At 38.9% G+C, this 24,108-nt stretch overlaps 1 protein-coding gene across 5 annotated transcripts in view; it reads left to right on the forward strand.

Moving 5' to 3' along the window:
- The first annotated feature begins 794 nt into the window (after positions 1-794).
- Positions 795-24,108, forward strand: part of LOC107847442 (5'-3' exoribonuclease) — a 43,728-nt gene continuing 20,414 nt past the window's right edge. For 3 of the 5 annotated variants that reach the window (XM_016691681.2, XM_016691682.2, XM_016691684.2), the window contains exon 1: positions 795-1,244. In XM_016691681.2, coding sequence (XP_016547167.1) covers positions 957-1,244 — 288 coding nt within the window. In that variant the 5' untranslated portion in view covers positions 795-956. The remainder of the gene's footprint in view (positions 1,245-24,108) is intronic. The other 2 variants (XM_047399071.1, XM_016691686.2) reach the window with 2 other exon arrangements.

Consider the following 24,108-nt stretch of genomic DNA (forward strand, 5'->3'; position numbering starts at 1 on the left):
TTAGAAAATATTACTAACTGTTAACTAGTATATCAGTGCATCTAGCAACTCAACAATTTGTAAGAACTAATTTAAGTATAGCAAATAATATCAATATCGAATACTAAAATATCACAATCACTAAATTTAATCAATTACTAATTAACAAATATAGGAGACATTTTTAAATATTTTGTTAGGACAATCTCAAGATACTACAATCAATAGAAATAAACGAAACGACAAGCTTATTCAACCTTGTGAAACAAGCTAAATCGATGACAAAATGAAATATGCAATTAGCAAAAGTAACATAGGTAAGTCTTCCTCTATGCATATGGAAATAACAATACATTCAATGAACATTGAAAAAGAAAAAAATTCGAGCTTCACTATTTTTTATTTCAAACAATAAAAAATTAAAACAAAGCACAGTGAAAAAAATATTTTCGAGTAATGTAAACTTTTTGAGAAATGTGAATATGAGTATTGTTGGGGTGAGAAAGAGAGGTGGGGGTGGGGGTGGGGCGGGGGTATAAGGCATATTTGTCATTTTTCGAAAAATGACTTTTCTTGGCTCATGAGGAAAGTCATTTCCCTCAAATGAAGGAAAATGAGTTGTTATGAAAAATATTTTTCCAACATTTAACTACAACGAAACAAGAAAATTAAAAAAATATTTTTCAGAAAATATTTTCCATCATACCAAACACACCCTTATAAAAATTTTAATAATTTTCACAACTTATCAGGTGTTTCTGAGAAAAAAATACAACTTAATATTCAACTTACATGTTGAAACAAAATTTTAATTTCATGTGAAATAATTTCGAATCGCAATTAATATTGCATGAACAAACAGACCATAAGTATATGTTTCACTTAAAAAAAAAAAAGAAAGAATTGAAAGTCGTTCGTGCTGATCTGAAGACTAATCCAGGCAGGTTAGTCTGCATTTGTTCAATTGATAGCATCCAATGATGGGAGACAAAGAAATCCCCAAGAAAGAAGTTGGGAATGGCTCCAAGAAGAAGAAGAAGAAGAGAGGTGGTTCAAAGAGGAGAATGACTTCTGAACAGACTTTGGCATACAATTGTGTGAGTGAATGGGTTTTCTTGGACCGTTCTCACTCACCCACTGACGATTTTGCACTTCCCTGGAATCAACCCAAAGAAAAGTTAGGCTTTGAATTTCATTCTCATTCTATTCATAGTGACGGGTTCTTATCACCTTCCAAGCTCGTCGAAAGAGCCCACCAAAATGGGGTAAGTACCCCCTTTTCTCCCGTTATATGTAATAATTGTGCTCCTATGCTTTCTAAAAATGTCTGCGGTTTATCCTTTTCCTCAAATTATATATAGGTAGAATGAAAGGGATCAAAGTGGAGTGGGATGAACCTCAACTTGTTTGATATTGAAGAATAGTTTTATTTTTGTTCTGTGTATTCTGTTGATAGTTGTCAATTGGTGTCTGCATGTATGCTTTCTAGTAGATTCTATTTACTGGACCTTGAGAATCTGAGATTTTCTTATTCCGTGTTGCTCTTATTTCCCGTATTTCATATTTCTATGATTTTATTCTATTATTTCCTATTCTTTATTTCGGTTATGTTATCCATTCCCTTGTTTATTATCCTTTATCTTGAGCCAGGGGTCTATCGGAAATAACTTCTCTACTTCTTCGGAGGTAGCGGTATGGACTGCGTACATCTTACCCTCCCCAGACCCACGCTGTGGGAATACACTGGGTTTGTTGTTGTTGTTGAGAATCTGAGATTTATATGAGATTAAGGATATGATGGTGCTAAGATCAAGGTCACGACTATGAGAGGTGACTCGAACATTTCACATCATGATTGGGGCCACACCAAGGATCCGCTCTTAGACCCTTTTTATTTGCTTTGGCAATGGATGTACTAACGCAACATATTCAAGAAGAGGTGCCTTAGTGCTTCTTATTTGCCGATGACTCAGTTCTGATAGATGAGACACGAGGGGGAGTTAACACGAAGCTGGAGGTTAAGAGGCAGATCCTGGAGTCAAAAGGTTTTAAGTTGAGTAGGACCAAAACTGAATACTTGGAAGTGCAAGTTCAGTCAGGTATCTTATGAAGTGGATGTGGACGTGATGCCTTGACACACAGGTCATCTATAAGAGACGAAGATTCAAGTACCCGAAGTCAGTGATCCAATGTAATCCAATGTAATGAGGAGATTGATGAGGATGTCATCCATCGTATTTGGGGATGGGGGTTTGGTAGTGGATAAATAGAGGCTAGCATCTGGTGTTCTGTGTGACAAGAACATTCCACCTCGTGGTGGTTAGAGGCGGAATGTTGGTCAGTTAAGAAATATCATATCTTGAAGATGTGCAAGGAAGAAATGAGAATGTTGAGGTGGATTTTTGGACATACCAAGAGAGAAAATTAAGAATTAAGATATTTGGTCAAGTAGGAGTGATTGCCGTGGAAGATAAGATGCAGGTTCAGGCATGTGAAGAGAAGATGTGTAGATGTTCCAATTAGAAGGTGTGAGAGATTGGTCGTAGCAGGATTGAGGAGGGGCAGAGATAGGCCTATGAAGTATTGAGGTAAGGTGATTGGGCAGGTATAGCCAACCTCAACTCAACGAGGATATGAACCTTGATAGGAGGGTGTGGAGGTCAAGGATTGATACAAGACACACTATGAACACACAAACCAGCCAAGAACAACAAGCCAAAGTCGAGTACAAGACACAAACAAGCTATGGCAGCAACACACAAGACCGAGACAAGATAACAAAAATGCAATAATGTAAAGATAGATAGCTTAACATACGAGATTACAAGAATTAGGATCCAAACCATGTATCAAACGAGAAGACCCCTAAGACATGTAATAACAACACCAATCTCTTGTGGTGATCGCTAAGGGAATCAACTCCAGTTACAATCACCGTTTCTAAGCAATAAACAATAATAGCTTTTCCAAGCCCTACACTAATGGCTTTTCCAAGCCCGACATTACTTGGAACACTCCCAATGGAGTTCAAGAATATGTTTCTCAAATATTCATCAACCAAAAACTAACTAAAATAAGCCTAACAAGAACCTATTTATAGTCTAACTTATTACATAACAAAAAAGGACCAAGATACCTTAATGACAAGGGGCGGCCATGGAGTGTCTATCCAACATGTGCAATCCCCAAAATACCCTTAACGAAGGGCGACCATGGGGTGTTTGGACTTCAATGAAGGGTGGCTTGTAGTGTTGAGACTCCTCGTCACACTTCGACTTGTGCAATCCTTTGAAGCCCTCGGGTAGTCATCAAGGTAAGCCCCAAGCATTCTTCCACACACGGAATTGCTCTCTTGAGTGTCCAAAGTGGTTTCCCCTTGCATATTCTCGCGCCTTCAATGTGACCAAGACTTGATTCCTTGTGTGTTGGCCTCGAATGAAGGCATCAAAAATTATGTTGGCCCTTTGGATCGTATCATCCTCCCCTTCTTGAAAAGGCTTTGACCTCAATCCATACCTTGCAAAAACAAAGAAAAGACAAACGAATACAAACTCCTCATGGCATGAGGGTTAGGGTTAGCACAACAAATCATCTCAACATGCGAAGGTTGCACATATTTGTAATATAACCAAGGATCCTTTGAATTAAATATTTAAAACTTATTAAAATATACACAAAGGATTTGGTTATTGAAATCACCAAGAGATAAGGAAACTACAAAGGTCCTAATGGCATCAAATAATCCATAAGGTAGAACTGCCTTCATTTTATGAGCCAGAAGACAAAGCATTTAAGCACTTACACATTCTTCCTTTCGAACACATAGACAACTCGGCATCCACAAGTTGGGATTAACTCAACTTAAGCATAAGTGTGTCATGCAAGGATGCACATTTAGAAGCATTACCCTAAGGAGTCAATGACACCTTTGCCCTCGGGTTTTCAAGAATGACTATGCATTCCTTACTCTTAAGAGTACTCTCATCTTTCAAAAAGAGATTTCCATCTTTAGGAGAAATGTTGTCACACCATAATGGGTTGGCATATAGGCTATAGTCTTCAAGACAAGCTATACCTTCAACACCATTATCACCACTAGGTTCATTAGAAGTGATTGTATCATCTTCAAACAAGACATTATACCTAAAGAGCCAAGGATCTATCCCGCGGGCAGATTTGGGACAAGTAAGTTCACCCTCTAAAAGTTCATTATCAAGTTTCAAAGATGTTTCAAGCACATAATTATCCCTATGAGCCAAGCAAACATTAGAATCAAAGGACAAACTCACGGGTTCACTCCTATTCTTTTGATCAACATTTTCAAATTTTTCACTCACTTGAGTTCTATTAATTACAACACACATAACCTCAAGTGGTGGACTAGTTTCGCACACAAGTTGATCAACACAATTCCCACAAGATGATTTGCTATCATTCAACACAATGGCTTCAACACTAGGTGGACATAAATTGATCTTACAAGAAGAGTCAATTTGATCATCAATAGCATAAACTACTGTATCCACACTCACAACATGTACATCATCATCAAGAGGCAAAGAAACAATAGACTCACAAATATATAAGCTACTACTCACACTCAATGGGTTACTAGCCACACAATCATCATTCGCACGCACAAAAGTGTAAGAGTTAGCTATTTTACCTTGAAGTTCATGGGTATATTCTCCTTTATCTCGGTGTGAAGGTTCCCCACAAGCTTCGGCAACTTCTCGGATTTCCCTAGTCAAGCCTTCAAAGGAAATCTTCTCTTTTGGCACTTGTTCTCCTCCGCTTGCCATATTGGTACCTACACAAATGTCTTTAGAATAGAAGGACAAAAAATATTAGCTTGGTTTGGTGGCAACTCCCTCACTTCACTCCTCACAACCTCTCCTTTTTCCACTCTGGGATTGCCACCTTCCACACCCTTACTCCTCTCAATTTTTTGTCTCTCATTTTCATTCGGATTAGAGTAAGTGAGCACTTCTCTTTGCGGCTTAGGCAGAATGGACGTCATGAGATGATTTGCCCATTGGTCTCTTACAACATTAGGCCAATTTTGCACATTTGAAACTTTATGTTGTGCAAACCAATCGGCACCCAAGCTTATAACCGTATGTCAAGGAAAAAATATCGCACCACACCTCCTCATGGTATTCAAATTGGGAGAAGACAACCTTCACCCTCTTGGTAACCTTAAACCGATCCAAGGAATATGGAACTAGTAAAGGTTCTCGAAACAACCCCAAATAGTCAACCATGGATGGAAAGATGTAGTTTCTATAGCACCTATCATCTAGCACAATGAGGCAGCCCGGTATCCCACAAATGATCACCTTTCCGGAGTGAACATTCCTTTTTGGATCAACATTATAAGGCACATGGTTACCCTTTGGCTTTGGAGATGCATACCCTCTTTTTCTCGTAGGACAACCTCCACTATAGTATAACCATTCACACCACTTCGGCCTTGATAAGAAGTACTACAAGGTGAAGAATATGAATTTTCACACTCCTCACGTGTACTCTCATCATAACCCTCTTAAGCTTTGTGAATGAAGGGGTTATACCTAACACCAATTCTAGGCTCGGCTTGGGAAGTGTAAGACCCCCCATACGTCCCAGCTTCATCATAAAAATGATCATAATACTCATCAACATCTCCATATTCATCATAAGCATTAGGCACTACATTCACCTCATTTTCTCCCTCAAACCCGTAACTTTCAATTCTGCCTGTGCCTTGATCTTGGCTATTTTCATAGCCCCCATAATCTCCAACAACTTCGTAGCCATAAAATCCCTCACTACAATCATAGTCTCCCATGTCGTAGTCACAATAATCCGTGACTATCGAAGACATGTTCCCCTTATACCTCCTTGTACCTACAAAATGAACAAACAAGATAAGTAGTAAAAACTCCTCACCAACACTCGTATGCACTCACCTTTCTGATCCTCACAATTGGAGCGGCGAATATTGAAAGTTGCTTATACTCCGGTACTCAATAAGATATCAATCCTACTTAGCGGCCGGTATAGATTCTTGTTTGATCGACCCAAGACACAACAAACAAAAATCAGTTAACGAACTCGAAACAAAAAAGTTACGACGAATTAAAAAAACGAGAAAAGCACACAAATAACGAAGACACGACGAAAACGGATTCAAAACTAATTCACAATCTAGCAGGTGATTACTAGTTGCTAATTAGGACTAGAATCAAGAAATGAAACTAACGAAACAAAGAAAAGAAACTTAGAATCTAAATTTGAGCTTCAAGGTCTTGGAACGTTGACGATGTGACAGTTTGGTTGACGTGGCAATTTGGTGACATGGCAGTTTACAATTTGGATTGGTCAAATTTTAATTCGGAAGAGTGGAAAAATCGGTTTTGGTAGGGACAAACAAGACTTTGGAGCCCTTTTCAAAATTTTAAGAGACTTGACTTTTTCCTTGCACCTTTTTGGCAAGACAACTTTTTAAAAGTCTTTGTGTCCTTTCCTTTTTTGTAAGTCTTGGAATATCCCTCTTTCTTCTTTTTGGCAATAAGGCTTTTAAAAGCCTTTTGCTCCCTTTCTTCTTTTGTGTTGTCTTGGAAATGTTTTCAAGACAAACAAAGACTCACTCTCTTTCCACTTGACTTTTTAGATCAAACCACTATTTTGAATGTTCTTGTTCAACAACTTATGAAGAACATTCAACAATGGTACCTAACCCAAATGAGCTCGAAATTGGATGATTTTTGGTTCTTTTTGGCACACGTTGAGCTCCTCAACAACAATACCACAATTTCAAGACCAAATCTTAACCACAAACATCAACAACACATGGCTCTAGCTCAAGCCCTCAACAACAATCTTCCAAAATTCAAGAACAACTCGAAAATGGCTCAACATTTAGATTTAGACTCTATTAGTGTTAGTGAAGAAGGGGCTAACACTAGAAACAACCAAAACACATAAAAATCTCCTAACGGGACAATTTTTTTTTTTTTTTTCGGATTTTCAGTTTTCAACACTTTTTTTTAATTTACAAAATAACAAGCCCAAGATTGATGATGTAGGAACACAATCTATCTTTGCTCTGATGCCAAATGATACAAAATGATACAAGACACACTACGAACACACAAACCAGCCAAAGCCTAAAATAAGACACAAACAAGCAATGGCAGCAACCCACAAAATCGAGACAAGATAACAAAAATGCAATAATGTAAAGATAGATAGCTTAACATACGAGATTACAAGAATTAGGAACCAAACCGTGTATCAAATGAGAAGACCCCTAAGACATGTAATAATAACACCAAGCTCTTACGGTGGCCGCTAAGGGAATCAGCTCCGCTTACAACCACTAAGCAATAATCAATAATGACTTTTCCAACCCCTACACTACTTGGCACTCCCAATGGAGTTCAGGAATATGTTTCTCAGATATTCATCATTCAAAAACTAACCAAAATAAGCCTAACAAAAACACCTTTTTATAGTCTAACTTATTACATAACAAAAAAATGACCAAGATACCCTTAATGATAAGGGGTGGCCATGGAGTGTCTCTCCAACATGTGCAATCCCCAAAATACCCTTAATGAAGGGCGGCCATAGGGTGTTTGGACTTCAATGAAGGGGCGGCGTGTAGTGTTGAGACTCCTTGTCACACTTCGACTTGTGGAATCCTTTGAAGCCCTCGGGTAGTCATCAAGGTAAGCCTCCAAGCAATCTTCCACACACGAAATTGCTCTCTTGAGTGTCCAAAGTGGTTTCCCCTCGCATATTCTCGTGCCTTCAATGTGACCAAGACTTGATTCCTTGTGTGTTGGCCTCGAATGAAGGCATAAAAAATTATGTTGGCCCTTTGGATCATATCAAGGATTATGGTAGAAAGTGAATACAACAACAATGTACCCAGTGTATTCCCACATATTGGGGTCTGGGGAGAGTAGAGTGTACGCAAACCATACCACTACCTCCGAAGAAGTAGAGAGGCTGTTTCCGATAGACCCCCGGCTTAGGATCGATAACAGTATAGCAAATCACAAAACATAAATGCGTATAGACTGGTACATTATGCAAAATAAACAAACACCGGTATCCACAAGGTAATATAACAGCCACCAGATACTACTAAAACACTATCTAACCGAAAACATAAACCTCACTCAATACCCAAGAACAAGAAACTTCAAACACAAATAAAGAAATGCTCCCATCCCTTAACCCTGTATCCTAATCCGCATCTTCCACACCTTCCTATCAAGGGTCATATCCTCTGTCAGTTGTAACTGCTCCATATAATGCCTAATCACTTCCCTCCAATATTTTTTTGGCGTACCTCTATCCCACCTAAAACCATCCATAGCCAGTGACTCACACCTCCGCATTGGAGCATCAGAGCCCCTCCTCATCACATGCCCTAACCAACGTAACCATACTTCTCGCATCTTGTCCTCCACCGAAGCCACACCCACCTTTTCCCGAATAATCTCATTCCATACCCTATCTTTCTTGGTATGGCCACACATCTATCGCAACATCCTCATCTCCGCTACCTTCAACTTCTGGATGTTGGAGTTTTTAATTGGCCAACACTTCGCTCCATACAGCATAGCCGGTCGGACTGTCACTCTGTAGAACTTACCTTTAAGCTTCGGAGGCACCTTCTTATCACATAAAACTCTCGAAGCGAGCCTCCATTTCAACCACCCTGCCCTAATACAATGCGTGACATCCTCGTCGATCTCGCCATTGCCCTGAATCATAGACCCCAGATACTTGAAACTCTCCCTCCTCTGAATGGCCTGAGAGTCCAGCTTCACAATCACGTCAGCCTCCTGTGACATATCATTAAACTTACACTCCAAGTACTCCGTCTTGGTCCTGCTCAACCGAAAACCTTTAGACTTAACGGTCTGTCTCCAAATCTCCAACTTATCATTAACTTATCCCCGAGTCTCGTGGATCAATACCACATCATCAACAAATAACATACACCAAGGCACTTCCCCTTGAATATGCCGCGTCAACACATCCACCACCAAGGCAAATAAAAAAGAGCTAAGAGTCGATCCTTGGTGCAAACCTATCAAAACTGGAAAGTGCTCTAAATCTCCCACCTACCGTCCTCACCCGAGGCTTCGCGCCATCATACATGTCCTGAATCAACCTAGTGTACGCCACGGGCACCCCTCTAGCCTCCAAGCACCTCCACAGAATCTCCCTGGAAACTCTGTCATAAGCTTCTCAAGATCAATAAACACCATGTGCAAGTCCTTCCTCTCCCGAAACTGCTCCACTAATCTCCTCACAAGGTGAATGGCCTTAGTAGTCGAACGACCTGACATGAAACCAAATTGATTCTCAGAGATAGTCACGATCCTTCTCAGCCTCAACTCTACCACCTTTTCCCAAACCTTCATACTATGACTCAACAACTTAATACCTCTATAGTTGTTGCAACTCTGGATGTATCCCTTGTTCTTATATAATGGAATCATCGTACTTCACCTCCATGTTTCAGACATCTTTGCCGCTCTAAAAACGATGTTAAACAACCTTGTCAACCACTCCAGACCTGCCCCACCAGTTCTTTTTCAAAAATCCACTGGAATCTCGTCTAGCCCCATCGCCCTACCTCGACGCATCCTGCGAATAGCCCCTTTGACCTCCTCAACCTCGATATGCCTACAATATCCATAGTTGCGACACTCTTCAGATTTCTCTAAGTCACCTAACATGAAACCTTTGTCCCTCCCATCGTTCAGAAGTTTGTGAAAATAGGACTGCCACCTCTTCCTAATGAGGGCATCCTCCACCAACACAGTACCATCCTCGCCCTTGATGCACTTCACTTGGTCAAGGTCACGAGCCCTTCACTCCCTGTCCTTGGCAAGTTTATACAACTTCTTATCCCCGCCTTTCTCCTCTAAAGCCGTATACAAGCTTTCAAAAGCTGTCGTCTTGGCTATTGTAACTGCTAACTTAGCCTCTCTCCTAACTACCTTATACTTTTCCTTGTTCTTCCGCCTCTCCTCATCATCCTTGCTCTCAACCAACTTAGCATAAGCCACTTTCTTAGACTCCACCTTCCTCTTAACCTCTTCGTTCCACCACCAGTCCCTTCGATGCTTGCTAGATCAACCTCACGAGACACCCAACACCTCTCTAGTGGTTTCCCTACTGCAACTGGCTGGCGTCTCCAACATACTATCCACATCCCCTCTACTCTCCCAAGCCCCCTACTCCTCAACTTCTCTCCATCTCCAAAGCACTAGCCAAAGTCAAGCTACCCCACTTAATCCTAGGCCGAACCTCTACACTTCTCTTCTTTCTGCCCTTATTGATTACCAAGTCCATCACCAATAGCCTTTGCTGAGTCGAAAGATTCTCGCTAGGTATGACTTTACAATCTTTACATAGCGCTCTATCACCTTTCCTAAGGAGCAAAAAGTCTTTCTGTGTCTTGGCCATAGAACTACGAAACGTAATAAGCTGATCCTCCTTCTTCGGAAAGCTCGCATTCGCTATCCACAACCCAAAGGCCCTAGAAAAATCCAAAAGAGAAACTCCTTCATTCCTCTCCCCAAAACCAAAACCACTATGCACATCATCATAACCTCTAGACAAAGACCAAATATGCCCATTGAAGTCTCCTTCCACGATAAGCTTCTTAGTGCTCGGCATGCCCTCACCACCTCAGAAAGTTAGTTAATAGTCGGGCGTATTTCATTCTCTTTCTTTAGAGGTCAGTGTTTTCCTTTCTTTCCCTTATTTTGTAGATTTCTATCACTACCTACTGTTTCACGTCGGTATCTTATTATCTTCTTGTTGGTTTTGTTTGTTGCTATTACCTCTTTTTCACAGTTTGTTTATCCGATGCTCTTTTGAAAACAACCTTTCTACCTTCTCAAAGGCAGGGGTAAGGTCTGCGTGCACTCTACCTTTCCTAGATTCCACTTTTGAGATCACACTAGGTTTGTTGTTGCTGTTGCTGTTGTTGTTGTTGTTGTTGTTGAGAGTTTGAAGTAGTTTCTCTTTTATTAGACTTCAGTCTGGGGAACATTATAGGGTATTGAGGAGATGGAACAAGAAAAGTGTTTGCTGAGTAATGCTATCTAGCCACATTGGTTGTCATAGTGGTGAACTTGTTTGCTATTTCACTCATTAGTAATGTTGCTTTGTCTTTTGAAACAAAATGAAGCATCTGGAGGAAAATACGGTGACACTTTGAATCAATTAATAAATAAGAATTGACTCTTTGGATGTCAATCCCCAAACCTTGGTGAGCTGAACGTTTACATTCTTAGAATACAATAGCTTTTGGGATACATTACACATATTAGTTATGATCGTTATACTTTAGAAGTGATTCATTTAACACACATGACATAGACATCTCAAATGGAGGAACATACGCATCTCAAAGAGGACTAAAGACCATATTAGGTACCATAGAATCTTGACACAATAGGAGAGATAACAATTAAAAGAATGTGAAATCATGAAGCATATAACATCGTGACTTGTGCCATTTCATCATCTAGGATCTCATAGACGCATATAAGAGGAAACTGGAAGGTCATGCCGTTGCACGAATGAGGATTTATCCTTGCATACCTTGATTTTGGCTTAGAACAACTATGAAGAATCAACCCTTCCGTTAAAGGGTTAATCTATAAGAACGACAAATAACAAAACTAGTATTAACAATTAAAGAACATGCTCGGGCTATATGAACAATGCATCCAATACTTGACGAGCTTCGAGCAAGGTTGAGATGGTTTGGTCATGTGATGAGAAGGGGCGCGGACGCTCCAGTGCGGAGGTGTGAGAGGTTGGCTAGGGATGGGTTCAAGTGAGGTAGAGGTAAGCCGAAGAAATATTGGAGGGAGGTGATTAGACAGGACATGGAGCAACTCCAGCATACTGTGGACATGATCCTAGATAGGAAGTTGTGGAGGAGGCGGATTTAGGGTAGAAGGTTAGTATGAGTTTAGGATGTTGTATCCTTTGTTGTACTACTTGGTGTATCTTGTATATGGTATTGTTGGATATGTTGATTTCTATGGTATTTTGTCATTTTATTATTCCTTGTCTAGATTATTTTATTTTGAGCATGTTTTATTTTGAGCTCGGGGTCTATCAGAACCTCTCTATCTCATTTCTGAGGTAGTGGTATGTGTTAAAAGTTGCTTTAAGGAATAATGCACACAATTTATTTTTTTTTTTTTTTTTTTTTTTTTTTACATACAACTCTTAGTCAAATTGGGATTCCTATTTATTGTAGGAGACTGATTAGTTATTAGTTTTGGTAGAAAATAGGTTTTCTTTTATGGTAAGTTTAATATATTTTAGTTGTAATAGCACTATTTAAGGAGTTGATGATCAATTAAATACACAACTTTACAAAAAAAAGAAAAAACTCTCTGCGTTCTTCTCTAACTCATCTCTATTAAAACCGACAATTGGTATCTAGAGCTATTTTTCTTGAGGGACCTGTGAGTGAAGAGATAGATTCTGAAAATAGTTTTTCATGAATGGCTTCATCCGTATTTTATGGGGAAAATTATCAATTTTGGGCTGTGAGAATGAAAACTTACTTAGAGACTTTTGATCTATGGAAAACTGTGGAAGAGGATTATGAAATTAATCCGCTGCCAAATAATCCCACCATAGCCCAAATCAAGAGTCACAAGGAAAAGAAATCCATGAAGTCCAAGGCGAAGGCAACTTTGTTTGCTTTTGTTTCAACAACTATTTTTACAAGAATTATGACTCTCACATCACCAAAAGAAATTTGGGATTATCTGAAGAAAGAATATGTTGGAGATGAAAGAATTCGAGGAATGCAAGTATTGGATTTAATAAGAGAGTTTGAGTTGAAGAGAATGAAAGACTTCGAGATAGTCAAACAACACTCGACAGATTACTTGGCATTGTTAACAAGGTAAGATTACTAGGCACTGAATTTAAAGATTCAAGAATTGTTGAAAATATGCTTGTTACAGTATGTATAATTACCTTGGAAAATACATAAGATCTGTCCAAGACTACCTTGATAGAGTTGTTAAATTCTTTTCAGGCACTGGAACAAAGGAAACTTATGAGGCAGGATGGTATGGTTGAAGGAGCCTTAATAGCTAACCCCAAAACTCAAAGAAGGGGTAAAAATATAAAAAAATTACCCACCTTGTGAGCACTGTGGAAAAATGGGTCATCCACCATATAGATGTTGGAAAAGGCCAAACGCGAAGTGCAGCAAGTGCAATCAATTTGGCCATGAAACAGTTATTTGCAAAAGCAAATTTGAGAACCATGAAGCAGATGCATGGTCAACGAAGAAGAAGAAAACCATCTTTTTGTTGCAACATACATCTCAATTAAGGTTTCAACAAATTTTTGGTTGATTGATTGCGGTTGCACTAACCACATGACGTATAACAAGAGTTTGTTTAAAGAATTAAAGCCTACTGAAATATCCAAAGTTAGGATCGAAAATGGTCACTAGATTCTTGTTGAAGGAAAAGGAATTGTTGTCATCAAAACAAGTTCAGGTAATAAAGCAATTTCAGATGTTCTTTATGTACCTGATATTGATCAAAACTTGTTCAGTATTTGTCAGTTAGAAGAAAAAGGATACAAATATCCGTTGAGGATAAACATTGCTTCATCAATGATGGTGTTGGAAAAGAAATTTTAAACATTAAGATGAGAGGTAAATATTTCCCATTTCATCCAACGGAAGATGTTTCAGTAGAACATGTAGTAGAACATGTAAAAGATCATAAGATGAAAAAATTAGAAGATGATCCTCTAATTGAAAAAGCACAAGCAATATGTGAACCTCTTAGGTTTAAAGGAGATTTCAATATTCCTAAAGGAATTGAAGCAATGGAGGAGTTGTCTATGATTCAGAAAAATAAAATGGGTAAGTTTAAATTCAAGATGCAAACAAAGCAAGAATACATGCCAAAAGGATTTAATAGTCAAGGGTTGCATTCAAGACAAGAAGTGAATTTAGTTCACTACAAGCCAAAAGATGAATCTGCAGATTTATTCACAAGGGCACTTTTGATTATCAGGTGTGGAGATCCAAAGACAGAATCAAAATTTTGCAGTTCCTAAAGCAAGGAGAAGTGTTAAAAGTTGCTTTAAGGAATAATGCACGCAATTTATTTTTTGATTTTCTCCTTTTTTTTTTACATACTCCTCCTAGTCAAATTGGGATTCCTATTTGTTGGAGACTGATTAGTTATTATTTTTGGTAGCAAATAGGTTTTCTTTTATGGTAAGTTTAATCTATTTTTAGTTGTAATAGCACTATTTAAGGAGGAGTTAATGATCAATAAAATACACAGCTTTACAAAAGAAGAAAAAACTCCTAACTCATCTCTATTAAAACCAATAGTATGGACTGCGTACACTTACCCTCCCCAGACCCCACTTGGTGGGAATATACTGGGTATGTTGTTGTTGTTGTTGTACAACATCATATGCCGATGACCCTCTTATGAGGTCAAACTATGCTCTCCAAGCTTCACATCATACAAACAACCCTCAACCCATCTCATATGACTGCTAAAGCTTGGACTCATGGCTTTTGATCACCATCCCATTAGTCCTTATTGAAATACACTTTAGAACGCTTATACAAGCTCATAGATGAAGAGGAAGAGAAGTCTTGACTTGACTGTCAAGGACCTTTCCTTTCACTAAATTCCCTCGGAAGACACCTTCGATTTTCTATAATTGGAAAAGAATCGATGTTAGCATCATGTGATTAGTAGAGGAATAACCTTGATAAAGCTTGGAATTAACTAACCTTGGATAAGGAGATGAAGAAATAGAGAATTTGAGGTCAGGAGATTTAATTTAGAGCAAGAGAGATAGAAAAATGAAATAAAAATTGAGTTTCAAGTATTTAAAGGCCTTCACCGCCTCACCGGTACCGGTACGCCCCACATACAACCATACCTCACCATGTATGGACCCATATGTGATCTCGTATCTGGCCAAGTCCAATTTCAAGAATCGAAGTTTCTGGAGTCCTTCACATATGGTGGACATACGACTCGTACATTTCACCTACGTTCAGTAGGAGTGACTATACCTAGAGCCCTGACATCACTTCCTTAAATCGTGCATAACGTCTTGTACAGAACTCGGATTGATGAACGGTTTGTTTCGTAGGAAACTGGATTCACTGACCTTTAATTTAATAAGTGATTCAACACTTTAACTCTTTGTTGTATCCTTGTGCGAGCTCATTTGGAATAATTGTCCATAGCGTAGTTTTCAAATACACTTTGTGCTAGCGATCTCTTTAGACCTGAAATCCCTTCCAGCATGCTTACTATACTCATTATCATGACCATAAGATATGGTACTAGTCCGTAGCCTCTCTTGTCACACGGAAACATTATTCCTTCTTGTTGATGCTCCACTTTAAAATCCTGAATCATTTTTGGGCGTTAAGTCTTAGTTTAACACCATAGTACGCCGGATCCTTGATGTATTTACTCAATTACAACCCTGATCTCCCACGTTTGGATAAATTTATCGACGTCACATAAGTCATACTCGTACCTAAGCTCAGAGGTACGGGTATTACAGCACCCATTTTGAACCTTGAAAATGTGAATAATCTTAGTTGTACTTCAGTGTGATATATTCTACACCTATCTGCAAGATATGCTATGAGCTCAGTTAATTTGTAAGAAGTTACTGCTTTGCAAGTAAAAGCGTTGAAGGTCTACTTTGTTGAGGTTGTAATCTCCTTGAAGCTATTAAAAATATCTTGGCGGGTCCAAGGTTTCTTGCTGTTTTCTTATCATATCTGTCTATCACTGTGGTAAAGCATCTACACAGTGAAAGGTACCCATTTTGGCTTCCAATATATATCTTCTTTCATGTGTTCAAATTATGTAGATGTGCGTTCGCAGGTGCTGGCCTGTCTGTTACTTGGAATCCAGGATCCACCAAAATTGGATAAAGCCGAAACATAATGTTTATCGAGCTGAACTTGAAGCTTAAACAGTTCTGTTGCAGACCTTCAGCCGTACATGAAACTATTCTGTTTCCATCTTCCTTTTTAGATGAAGAATCTTGCTCAGTTATTGGTGTGTGACCTTCTAACTATTTAATACTCATTCCTATCTAATCCTTATACATTACCATGTAGTTCCGGTTAAGTCTCATTCCTATGTTTGCATCTATAAATGTATGGACCTTAGAACATGGAAGACCTAGTTAGCCAATATTCAACCTATGCTATTTAAAACCTGTAATACCTCAGATGTTGTTTTGGAATAGGTGAATAGCTCAAGTTCTTCAATTGCACTCGACTTATAAAAAGAAACAGAAGTTCACAAAATGCTTTGATCGTTTACTATTGACCGAGAATATTCTGCAAGTTTGGCTAAGAATCAAGATACGGACTGATTGCTATCTGATGTATTTGAAAAAACATTGGTTGGCTTCTTCCTTTTTTTTTCCTGAGTGTCAAAGCGTCTAGGTCAGTTGTTCTCTAGATGTTCGGGAGCACTGAAAGCTACTTAGCAAACAAAAGAATAAGTCGAGAATCGGGATCTTCAAAGGAAAAGGTGTGCTCCTGGGATTTGGGTCTGAGAACTGATATCTTCAATTTTAACATGTTCCAAAAGTACTTTAGAGAATATGTATTAGGTAACCATCTCTGACTATGACAGATGCCAGTAAACAGGGACATGGCCAAGTAACATTCTTTTGCTTAATGTTGTGTGAGGGTTGTCAAGGGAGCCACATGACATTCCAAGATAATTCAGTCATCATGCCATGCCTTAGTTACATTCTGGCCAGCCTGTATCACCTCAGGTCCACTGTTGTCATTTTCTTATTCTTCTATTTTTGGATGAAAAGGTACAAGTTTTATTGGTAAGTACAAGAAGGTACTGTGATGATACAGAGGACGTTCTTCTCCTACAGATTGAAAGAGTACACAAGATCTATCAAAAAGCTAAAATCAGCTATGGTGTTCTTATACCAAATGAAACGACTCTTCAGACATTTACACTTCACAAAAGAAATATGTTTCTTTCTTTCAGCAGAAGCATCTGCTGTTTTTTCCAGCCAAATGATCCATAGCATTCAGATAGGTTCTGCATTTTCAAGCTGCTTGCAGCCTTTTATAATGATCTGTCCATTCCAACTGGTTAAAGCTTCTGAGTTCTCCATTGTACTCCAAAGGTATGTAGGAACATTAACCGTAGCTGCTACATGTGATTAGAGAGTAATAAAAGATGATTGACAGATACCAAAGCTTCTCACATATGTAGCTCCTACTGTAACCCCTGTAAATTATCCTTGTTTAGATAAGTATTGTGTGCTGCAGTTCAAGTGAAACATGCTGCCTGTGAGTGCAATGGTCCTCCAGATCATCTTCCAGGGCCAGTTTTCACTTTTCAATGCATCTTCCAAGCCCAACAGGATACTTATAACCTGCTTTGACTGTGAAAGTATCATCTTTTCTTCCTCGCCATACCTAAGAAACTCTCACAGTTTTGTACTCTTTGATGTTATCAATACATAAATGACAGGAATTACCTCCGTCCGTAGCAGTTCATCCAGCAATCTATCAGGTTGCATTTTTGTTTTGCAATCAGTTCCCACCTTTAGTCTCCACTTGTCATTGAATTCATCCTGTAGGCTCCATATATGTTTCCATACAGATGCCCCATATTGCTTCCTCATCAGTAATTCCTCTTTGTTTCCTTGAATCTTCAACACCACTTTAAAAGCAAACTTTTGTTCCGTGGATTGATATTTTTAAATCTGAAACTTCAATTTTTGTCACTTGTGACTGACTGTTCTATTTCACTAAATGCATCTTCCTTCTATCATAATTTTCTTCTCACAGAAAATTTCACCTTATTCTACCCAATGGCCTTTCCACTTTTTCAGGCATAGGAAATGACATTAAGTGAGTAGGAATCCCATCCAGCACACATGTTATTCAAAAGCTAGTTCAGAGAATTAATGTTATTGATTCGTTTTATCGGGAAACAATATTCCAGACTCAAAAAATTAATAGGATAGATAATGATTAATGTTTTCTGAATTATTTTGTTAGTCTAATAAAACTTCGTGAGTGGATTAGGACTCCTATTATTTCAGTTTTATAGGACTTTTGCTGTTTCTAATTTTCTCTTGCTACTGTAAACCTCTCTTTAAGAGAGTTGACATTATTAATAAAAAAAATTGGGTTTTATCAAGTCACAGAGAATTGAAACTTTCTCAAACAAGTTCCCAGGCCTGCAATTCCCGGAATGAGTTGCAAAATTCAGCAATCGTATGTAGGTCTAGGAACAAGAACAAGTGCTTAGACATGAGTGTTGGGCCTGAATTTCCTTTTAATCATCCAACGACTCGATCCAAATCTAGTGACCTTAACAAATTGGTATTGGAGCTTGTCACCATGGACAAAAATATCGTAGAAGCGTAGTTGTGAATTCTTTTATAGGAAGCCTAAACTCAAACCAAAGCAATAGTAGCAGCTATAAAAGCAAGGATTGATGCCAAATTACAGCAGCTATTGCAAAAAATTGAAAACTAAGCACTACACGTACAAAGGGAGTTGCAGTTTGAGACAATAACATTGCTTCTATCCAACGAACCAATGAAGCAGTTGAACAATTAGATGTGCATCTAGGAGGAAGAAACAACAACAATAACTTTGGTACTAATAACAACAACAGAGGATGAGGTGTAGTTCCCTGATATACTAAGTTTGACTTTCCAACTTATGATGGAAGTGAAGATCCTCTTATTTGGCTTCACTGTTGTGAGAAATTCTTCCTAACCAGCATACAACTGTAACGCCCCGAATCTGGTACCCGGAAAGCCATACGGTGCTCATGACCCCGAAGAACCACAAGCTAACCCATGACTGGTATCTGTACTGAGCACTGCATAACATACTGTATAAATACGGAAAAAGGCTGAAAGGCCGTAAGGTTCAAATATCTGATAAAACATAACATTTGGAAATACGGTATATCAATACCAAACAAAACTGAAATAACTGTTTGAACATGCTATAGTCTGAAAGCCTCTAAACTGTCTGCTTGAGGAGTTGATTGGACATTTCCTCAACTAACTCCAACTGCTGAAGTAAACTAAGTACTGAAAGAATGAAATAATCAAATAATAACATCCTCGAATGATGAGGACTCACTGCTAGTCTGGCTGCTGAACGTCTGATCTACTAAGGATGCTCTGGAGCTCGTACTTCTGAACCTATGGTATAAAACACCATAGCGCAAACACGTTAGTACGATTGAATGTATTGGTATGCAAGTGAGGTAGGCTGAATGCAAGGGGTTTATATGCATGAACAAAACTAACTGACTGAATAACATGAACATGAGAATACATGCATGAATACGTGAACTGTGACTGAGATCATGACATCACTGAATTTGAATACTGATAACATAAGTTTCGTATAACTGATATAGTATTATCTGAATGACTGTGTCTGACAGTCCTACTTTCTGATGGAACTAGCTGAGTTCCGTACTGAACTGGGTTACTGTATCTGAAAGTCCTGAAATCTGTAGAACTATCTGAGTTCTATTACTGAGACTAAGATTGAGACTGTAACTGTGGGAAGTAGTCATCTAACCGACATGCCCCTAATAAGCTATTATAGCTGAGTTAGGGTCCAATCTGTATCCCCAATTGGAAGGGTGTCGATACCGCGCCACCGGTAAGGACGAGCTGTGGGTGACCCTTATCTAACAGTGTCCCCAAAAGAGAACAGTGGGATCCCCATCTGACAGTGTTAATCTATCTCATCAACCCTCATCTGTCAGTGTTGATGTTTCAACCTATGCTGGCTACATAGTTCTGGAACGCAAGGATTGCTTTAAGGATCACACCCTCAACTGATAGTGTGTGCCCTCATCCTTGGGTTCACTCGGTGCTAATTCCTACTCCAATCTGAATAGACACTGAAACATGATTAACTGATCTGAACTGGACTGAGTTCAGTGAGTTTCGTTGACTGACGGAATACTACTGAGATTACTGAGTTATTGAGATTTTTGAGATTACTGGGATTTCTGAGTTTTCCTGAGTCATGGGTCTGACTGAATTCTACTGAGCATGGCTTGACTGAGAGTATCTTGAAAATTGACACTGGCTCTAGGCGCACAGCTAAATTGTCGGGTACAAGTACCCCCAGGACTCAATAGCATGAAACTGACAAGACATGACACTTCCTGGACTCATGACCATAATCAACAATCCATAATACAATCATTGGGGAATTTCATGAGGCACTTGATTATCATGGTTTGGTACATGAATAGGAATGCATATAAACATGTCATAATTTCATAGGGCTAATCTCATGAACAATCCATCAAACAATTTCAATGCATAACAATAACATGGAAGTCATTTTGAACATAAGGGTAAAGCATGGGTTCATCAATTTGGGTCATAATTGAATCCTAAAGCATGATTCTTGTTCTCTTGGGCATTTTATCAAACACATTGCATGCATAACGTTAGGCTTAGGCATATACACTAGTTCATACATCATGGTTACTTTAATCAACTTAATTTAAAAGTTTCCAACTCACATACTAGTATAATTTCATGAAAAGTACATAATGACTCCAACTTGGGATTCATACAACCACATCAACATAATTAAAATCAACCCACCACATGAATATCACAATTCATGAGTTTAAAATGGGATTCTTGAGCTTCATGGGTGAAAGAAACCCATGAATCAACACTTTACATACTTGGGTGGATGGTTTCTTGAAGATTGGTGGAGGAAATCTTGATTGATTGACTTGGGATTAAACACCTAGGGTTTCTTGTTCTTGGGGATTGATCTTTGAGAGAAAACCTAATTTGGTGTTGTGGATGAATAAAGAAGTTATGAGCTCTGATTTGGTATAATTAGGGGTTAAAATAGGTGGAAAAAACCCAAATACCCATTTTAAACACGACTTAAAATCGTTGATCGGAAGTGGCAACGGTTTGGGCGATGGTCCGTCGTTGGTTCGACGGTCTGTCGGTCCATCCCGTTGTAGTTGGCTAGAACCTGAACTTTCTGCGTTGTTTGTGACGGTTTGGGTGACGGTCCGTCGCTAGCTCGACGGTCCGTCGGTCTTGACCATCGCACTTGACCAAAAGTCGGGTTTACTGCCTTAGTCGTGACGGCTTGGGCGACGGTCCGTCGCTAGCTCGACGGTCCGTCGGCCTGATCGTCGCTTCTGGGCAGTTCTGACAGTTCTTTGTAAAACGTCCATAACTTTTTACTCCAATACCGAATTTGGACGAAATTGGTATCGTTTGAAAGCTAATTCAATTTTCCACATGATAAATAGTCGAAATTGGGGAAATTCTATCTGATTTGAACATTACTCATTTAGGAAGTCATCACTAACTCTTCTGGAGACTAGATTTGACTTAAAGAAAGTTCGGGGTATTGCAATATCTCCCCCTTGGGAACATTCGTCCTCGAATGGGACTGACTAGACTGGGAAAACTAATAGACTGATCTTCATTTGACCCTTAAGGTACGTGAATATTTGAACATGTCTATATAACTGGAACTTCTGATATACTGAAATCTCATACTGAATATGCATGTCTGATGCATGGATATGTGACGGATAGTCTTCATGAATACATGACTGAAATTACTGAGAAATTGAGTTTCTCGTGATGGGAATGCATATCTGATGCCTGAATACATGACTGACATGATACATGAACATATAACTGGATATGCAAGGGTATTTGATACCAAGTTTATAACTGAAATCTGAACATGAAACTGAATAAGCTTAGGGAAAGCTATTACCTTGGGCTGAGTCTGAGTTTGCGGAGAAGAGGTGAGAATACTTGGTCCATATGTCTGCTTTTGCTTCCCAAGTAGCTCCTCAACGGACTGATTCCGCTAAAGAACTTTGACTAGAGGGACTTCTTTGTTCCTCAGTTTGCGAGTCTGGTAGTCAAGAATTTCGACTGAGATCTTTTCGAAAGAAAGGTTGCTCTAAATGTCTAAGCCCTCTACTGAGGCTGCAACTGCTGGGTCACCTATGCACTTCTTTAGCAAGGAGACATGAAACACTAGATGAACTGAGGCTAGATCTGAAGGCAATTCGAGCTCATAAGCTACCTTGCTGAAACTACTGAGAATTTTGAAGGGATCGACATATCGGGGACTGAGCTTTCCTTTCTTGCCGAACCGCTTCACTCCCTTCATGGGAGAGATTTTCAAGTACACATAATCACCAATCTCGAACTCGAGATCCTTTCTGCGCACATCTGCATAAGACTTCTGTCGGCTCTAAGCAGCCCGGAGTCTTTCTCTGATCAACTGGACTTTTTCTAAGGCATCGAATACTAAGTTAGACCATATAGCTGAGGCCTCACTAAATTCGAACCAACCGATTGGAGATCTGCATCTCCTACCATAGAGAGCTTCGAATGGAGCCATTCGAATGCTGGAATGATAGCTGTTGTTGTATGCAAACTCAACCAAAGGCAAGTGATCATCCTAACTACCCTTGAAATCCATTGCACACGCTCGCAGCATATCTTCTAAAGTTTGAATGGTCCTTTCTTCTTGACCATCTGTCTGGGGATGGAAGGCTGTACTGAGATGAACTTAGGTCCCCAGAAAGGCTGTACTGAGATGAACTTTGGTACCAAGACCTTTTTGGAATGCTTTCCAGAAGTGAGGTGAACTGGGTACCTCTATCTGAGACAATAGACAACGGAACACCGTGTAATCTGACTAACTCCCTGATATAGAGTTTGGCGTAATCCTCGGCTGAATAGGAGGTATGGACTGGAAGGAAATGAGCTGATTTGGTCATCCTGTCTACAATGACCCAGACCTAGACTGAATCATGCTGACGACGAGTACGAGGCAAACCCGTCACAAAGTTCATGTTCATTTCTTCCCACTTTCAAGTATTCGGAATACTGAACTCGTGTATAGATCCACTAGGTTTCTGATGCTCTATCTTAACTTGTTGACATGTAGAGCATTTAGCCACGAACTTTGCAACATCTCTCTTCATCCCACTCCACCAATAGATCTCCGGCAAATCGCGGTACATCTTAGTGGCCCCTAGATGAATCGAGTAGCGCACACCATTGCTTCTGCAAGAATTTGTTGCCTCAAGTCATCTTGATAAGAATCGGGTTATGTTGATAAATAGGAACAATAATGTGGAAGCAAAAAACCCTAAGATTAAAGACAAGAAGTTAAAGATAAGATAAAATTTGAGAATAAATCCCCAATTTCGAGATAAAGTGCTAAGAACCCTAATTGATCTTAGTATTCAAAATTAGTGGATTAAGATTAATTATGATACCAATAGAGTCAATTCAAGAACTTAGATCCAAAGGTGATCTAGACCCCTATTTTAAAGAAATTAAAAACAACAATTAGTATAAGACTAATCACCTTCTTTAATTAACTTTAATAGAAACCAAAGATATCAAGTTAAGAATTAATCTCACTTTTATAAAGTTACAAGATAAATCCCAAGTAGCCACACACAATTGTGTAAATAAGAGAAACTCTCAATTAATAATAATGTTGTCTGTTTGAAAATAACAAAATTCATCCCTATATATAGGGAAAAAAATCTATCCCAAATAACATGGGATTGGGATCTGCCTTTATCAAATCTAATCAGGACTAGGAAAAAGCTATCCCAAATAGCATGGGATTAGGATTTACTATTATGGAAATAATAAATAAAATCCTACTAGGACTAGGAAAGCATATAAAAATAATACCAAAATTCTCCCCTAAGAAAATAAGGAAAAGTTTTCAAATTTACTCAACCTATATGGGCCCAATCTTCTTCCTTTTGGATTTGGAGTTGAATCATAAAATATGCGCACTTTGCCCATTCTTCTCCATAATTCTTGGACTCGTTCTTGGGCTCTGCTTCAATCATAAGCATCTTAATATGAGCTTGAGGCTTTGACGAAGGTCTTTTTAGGTCTTCAATAGCATCATCATTGCCCATGGAGCTATCATCCCCCTCTTCTTGAAAAGAATTCGTCCTCGAACTTGATCCTCCATCAAACAAA

This window comes from Capsicum annuum, chromosome 11, assembly GCF_002878395.1.
Source record: "Capsicum annuum cultivar UCD-10X-F1 chromosome 11, UCD10Xv1.1, whole genome shotgun sequence".
Classification (NCBI taxonomy): Eukaryota; Viridiplantae; Streptophyta; class Magnoliopsida; order Solanales; family Solanaceae; genus Capsicum; species Capsicum annuum.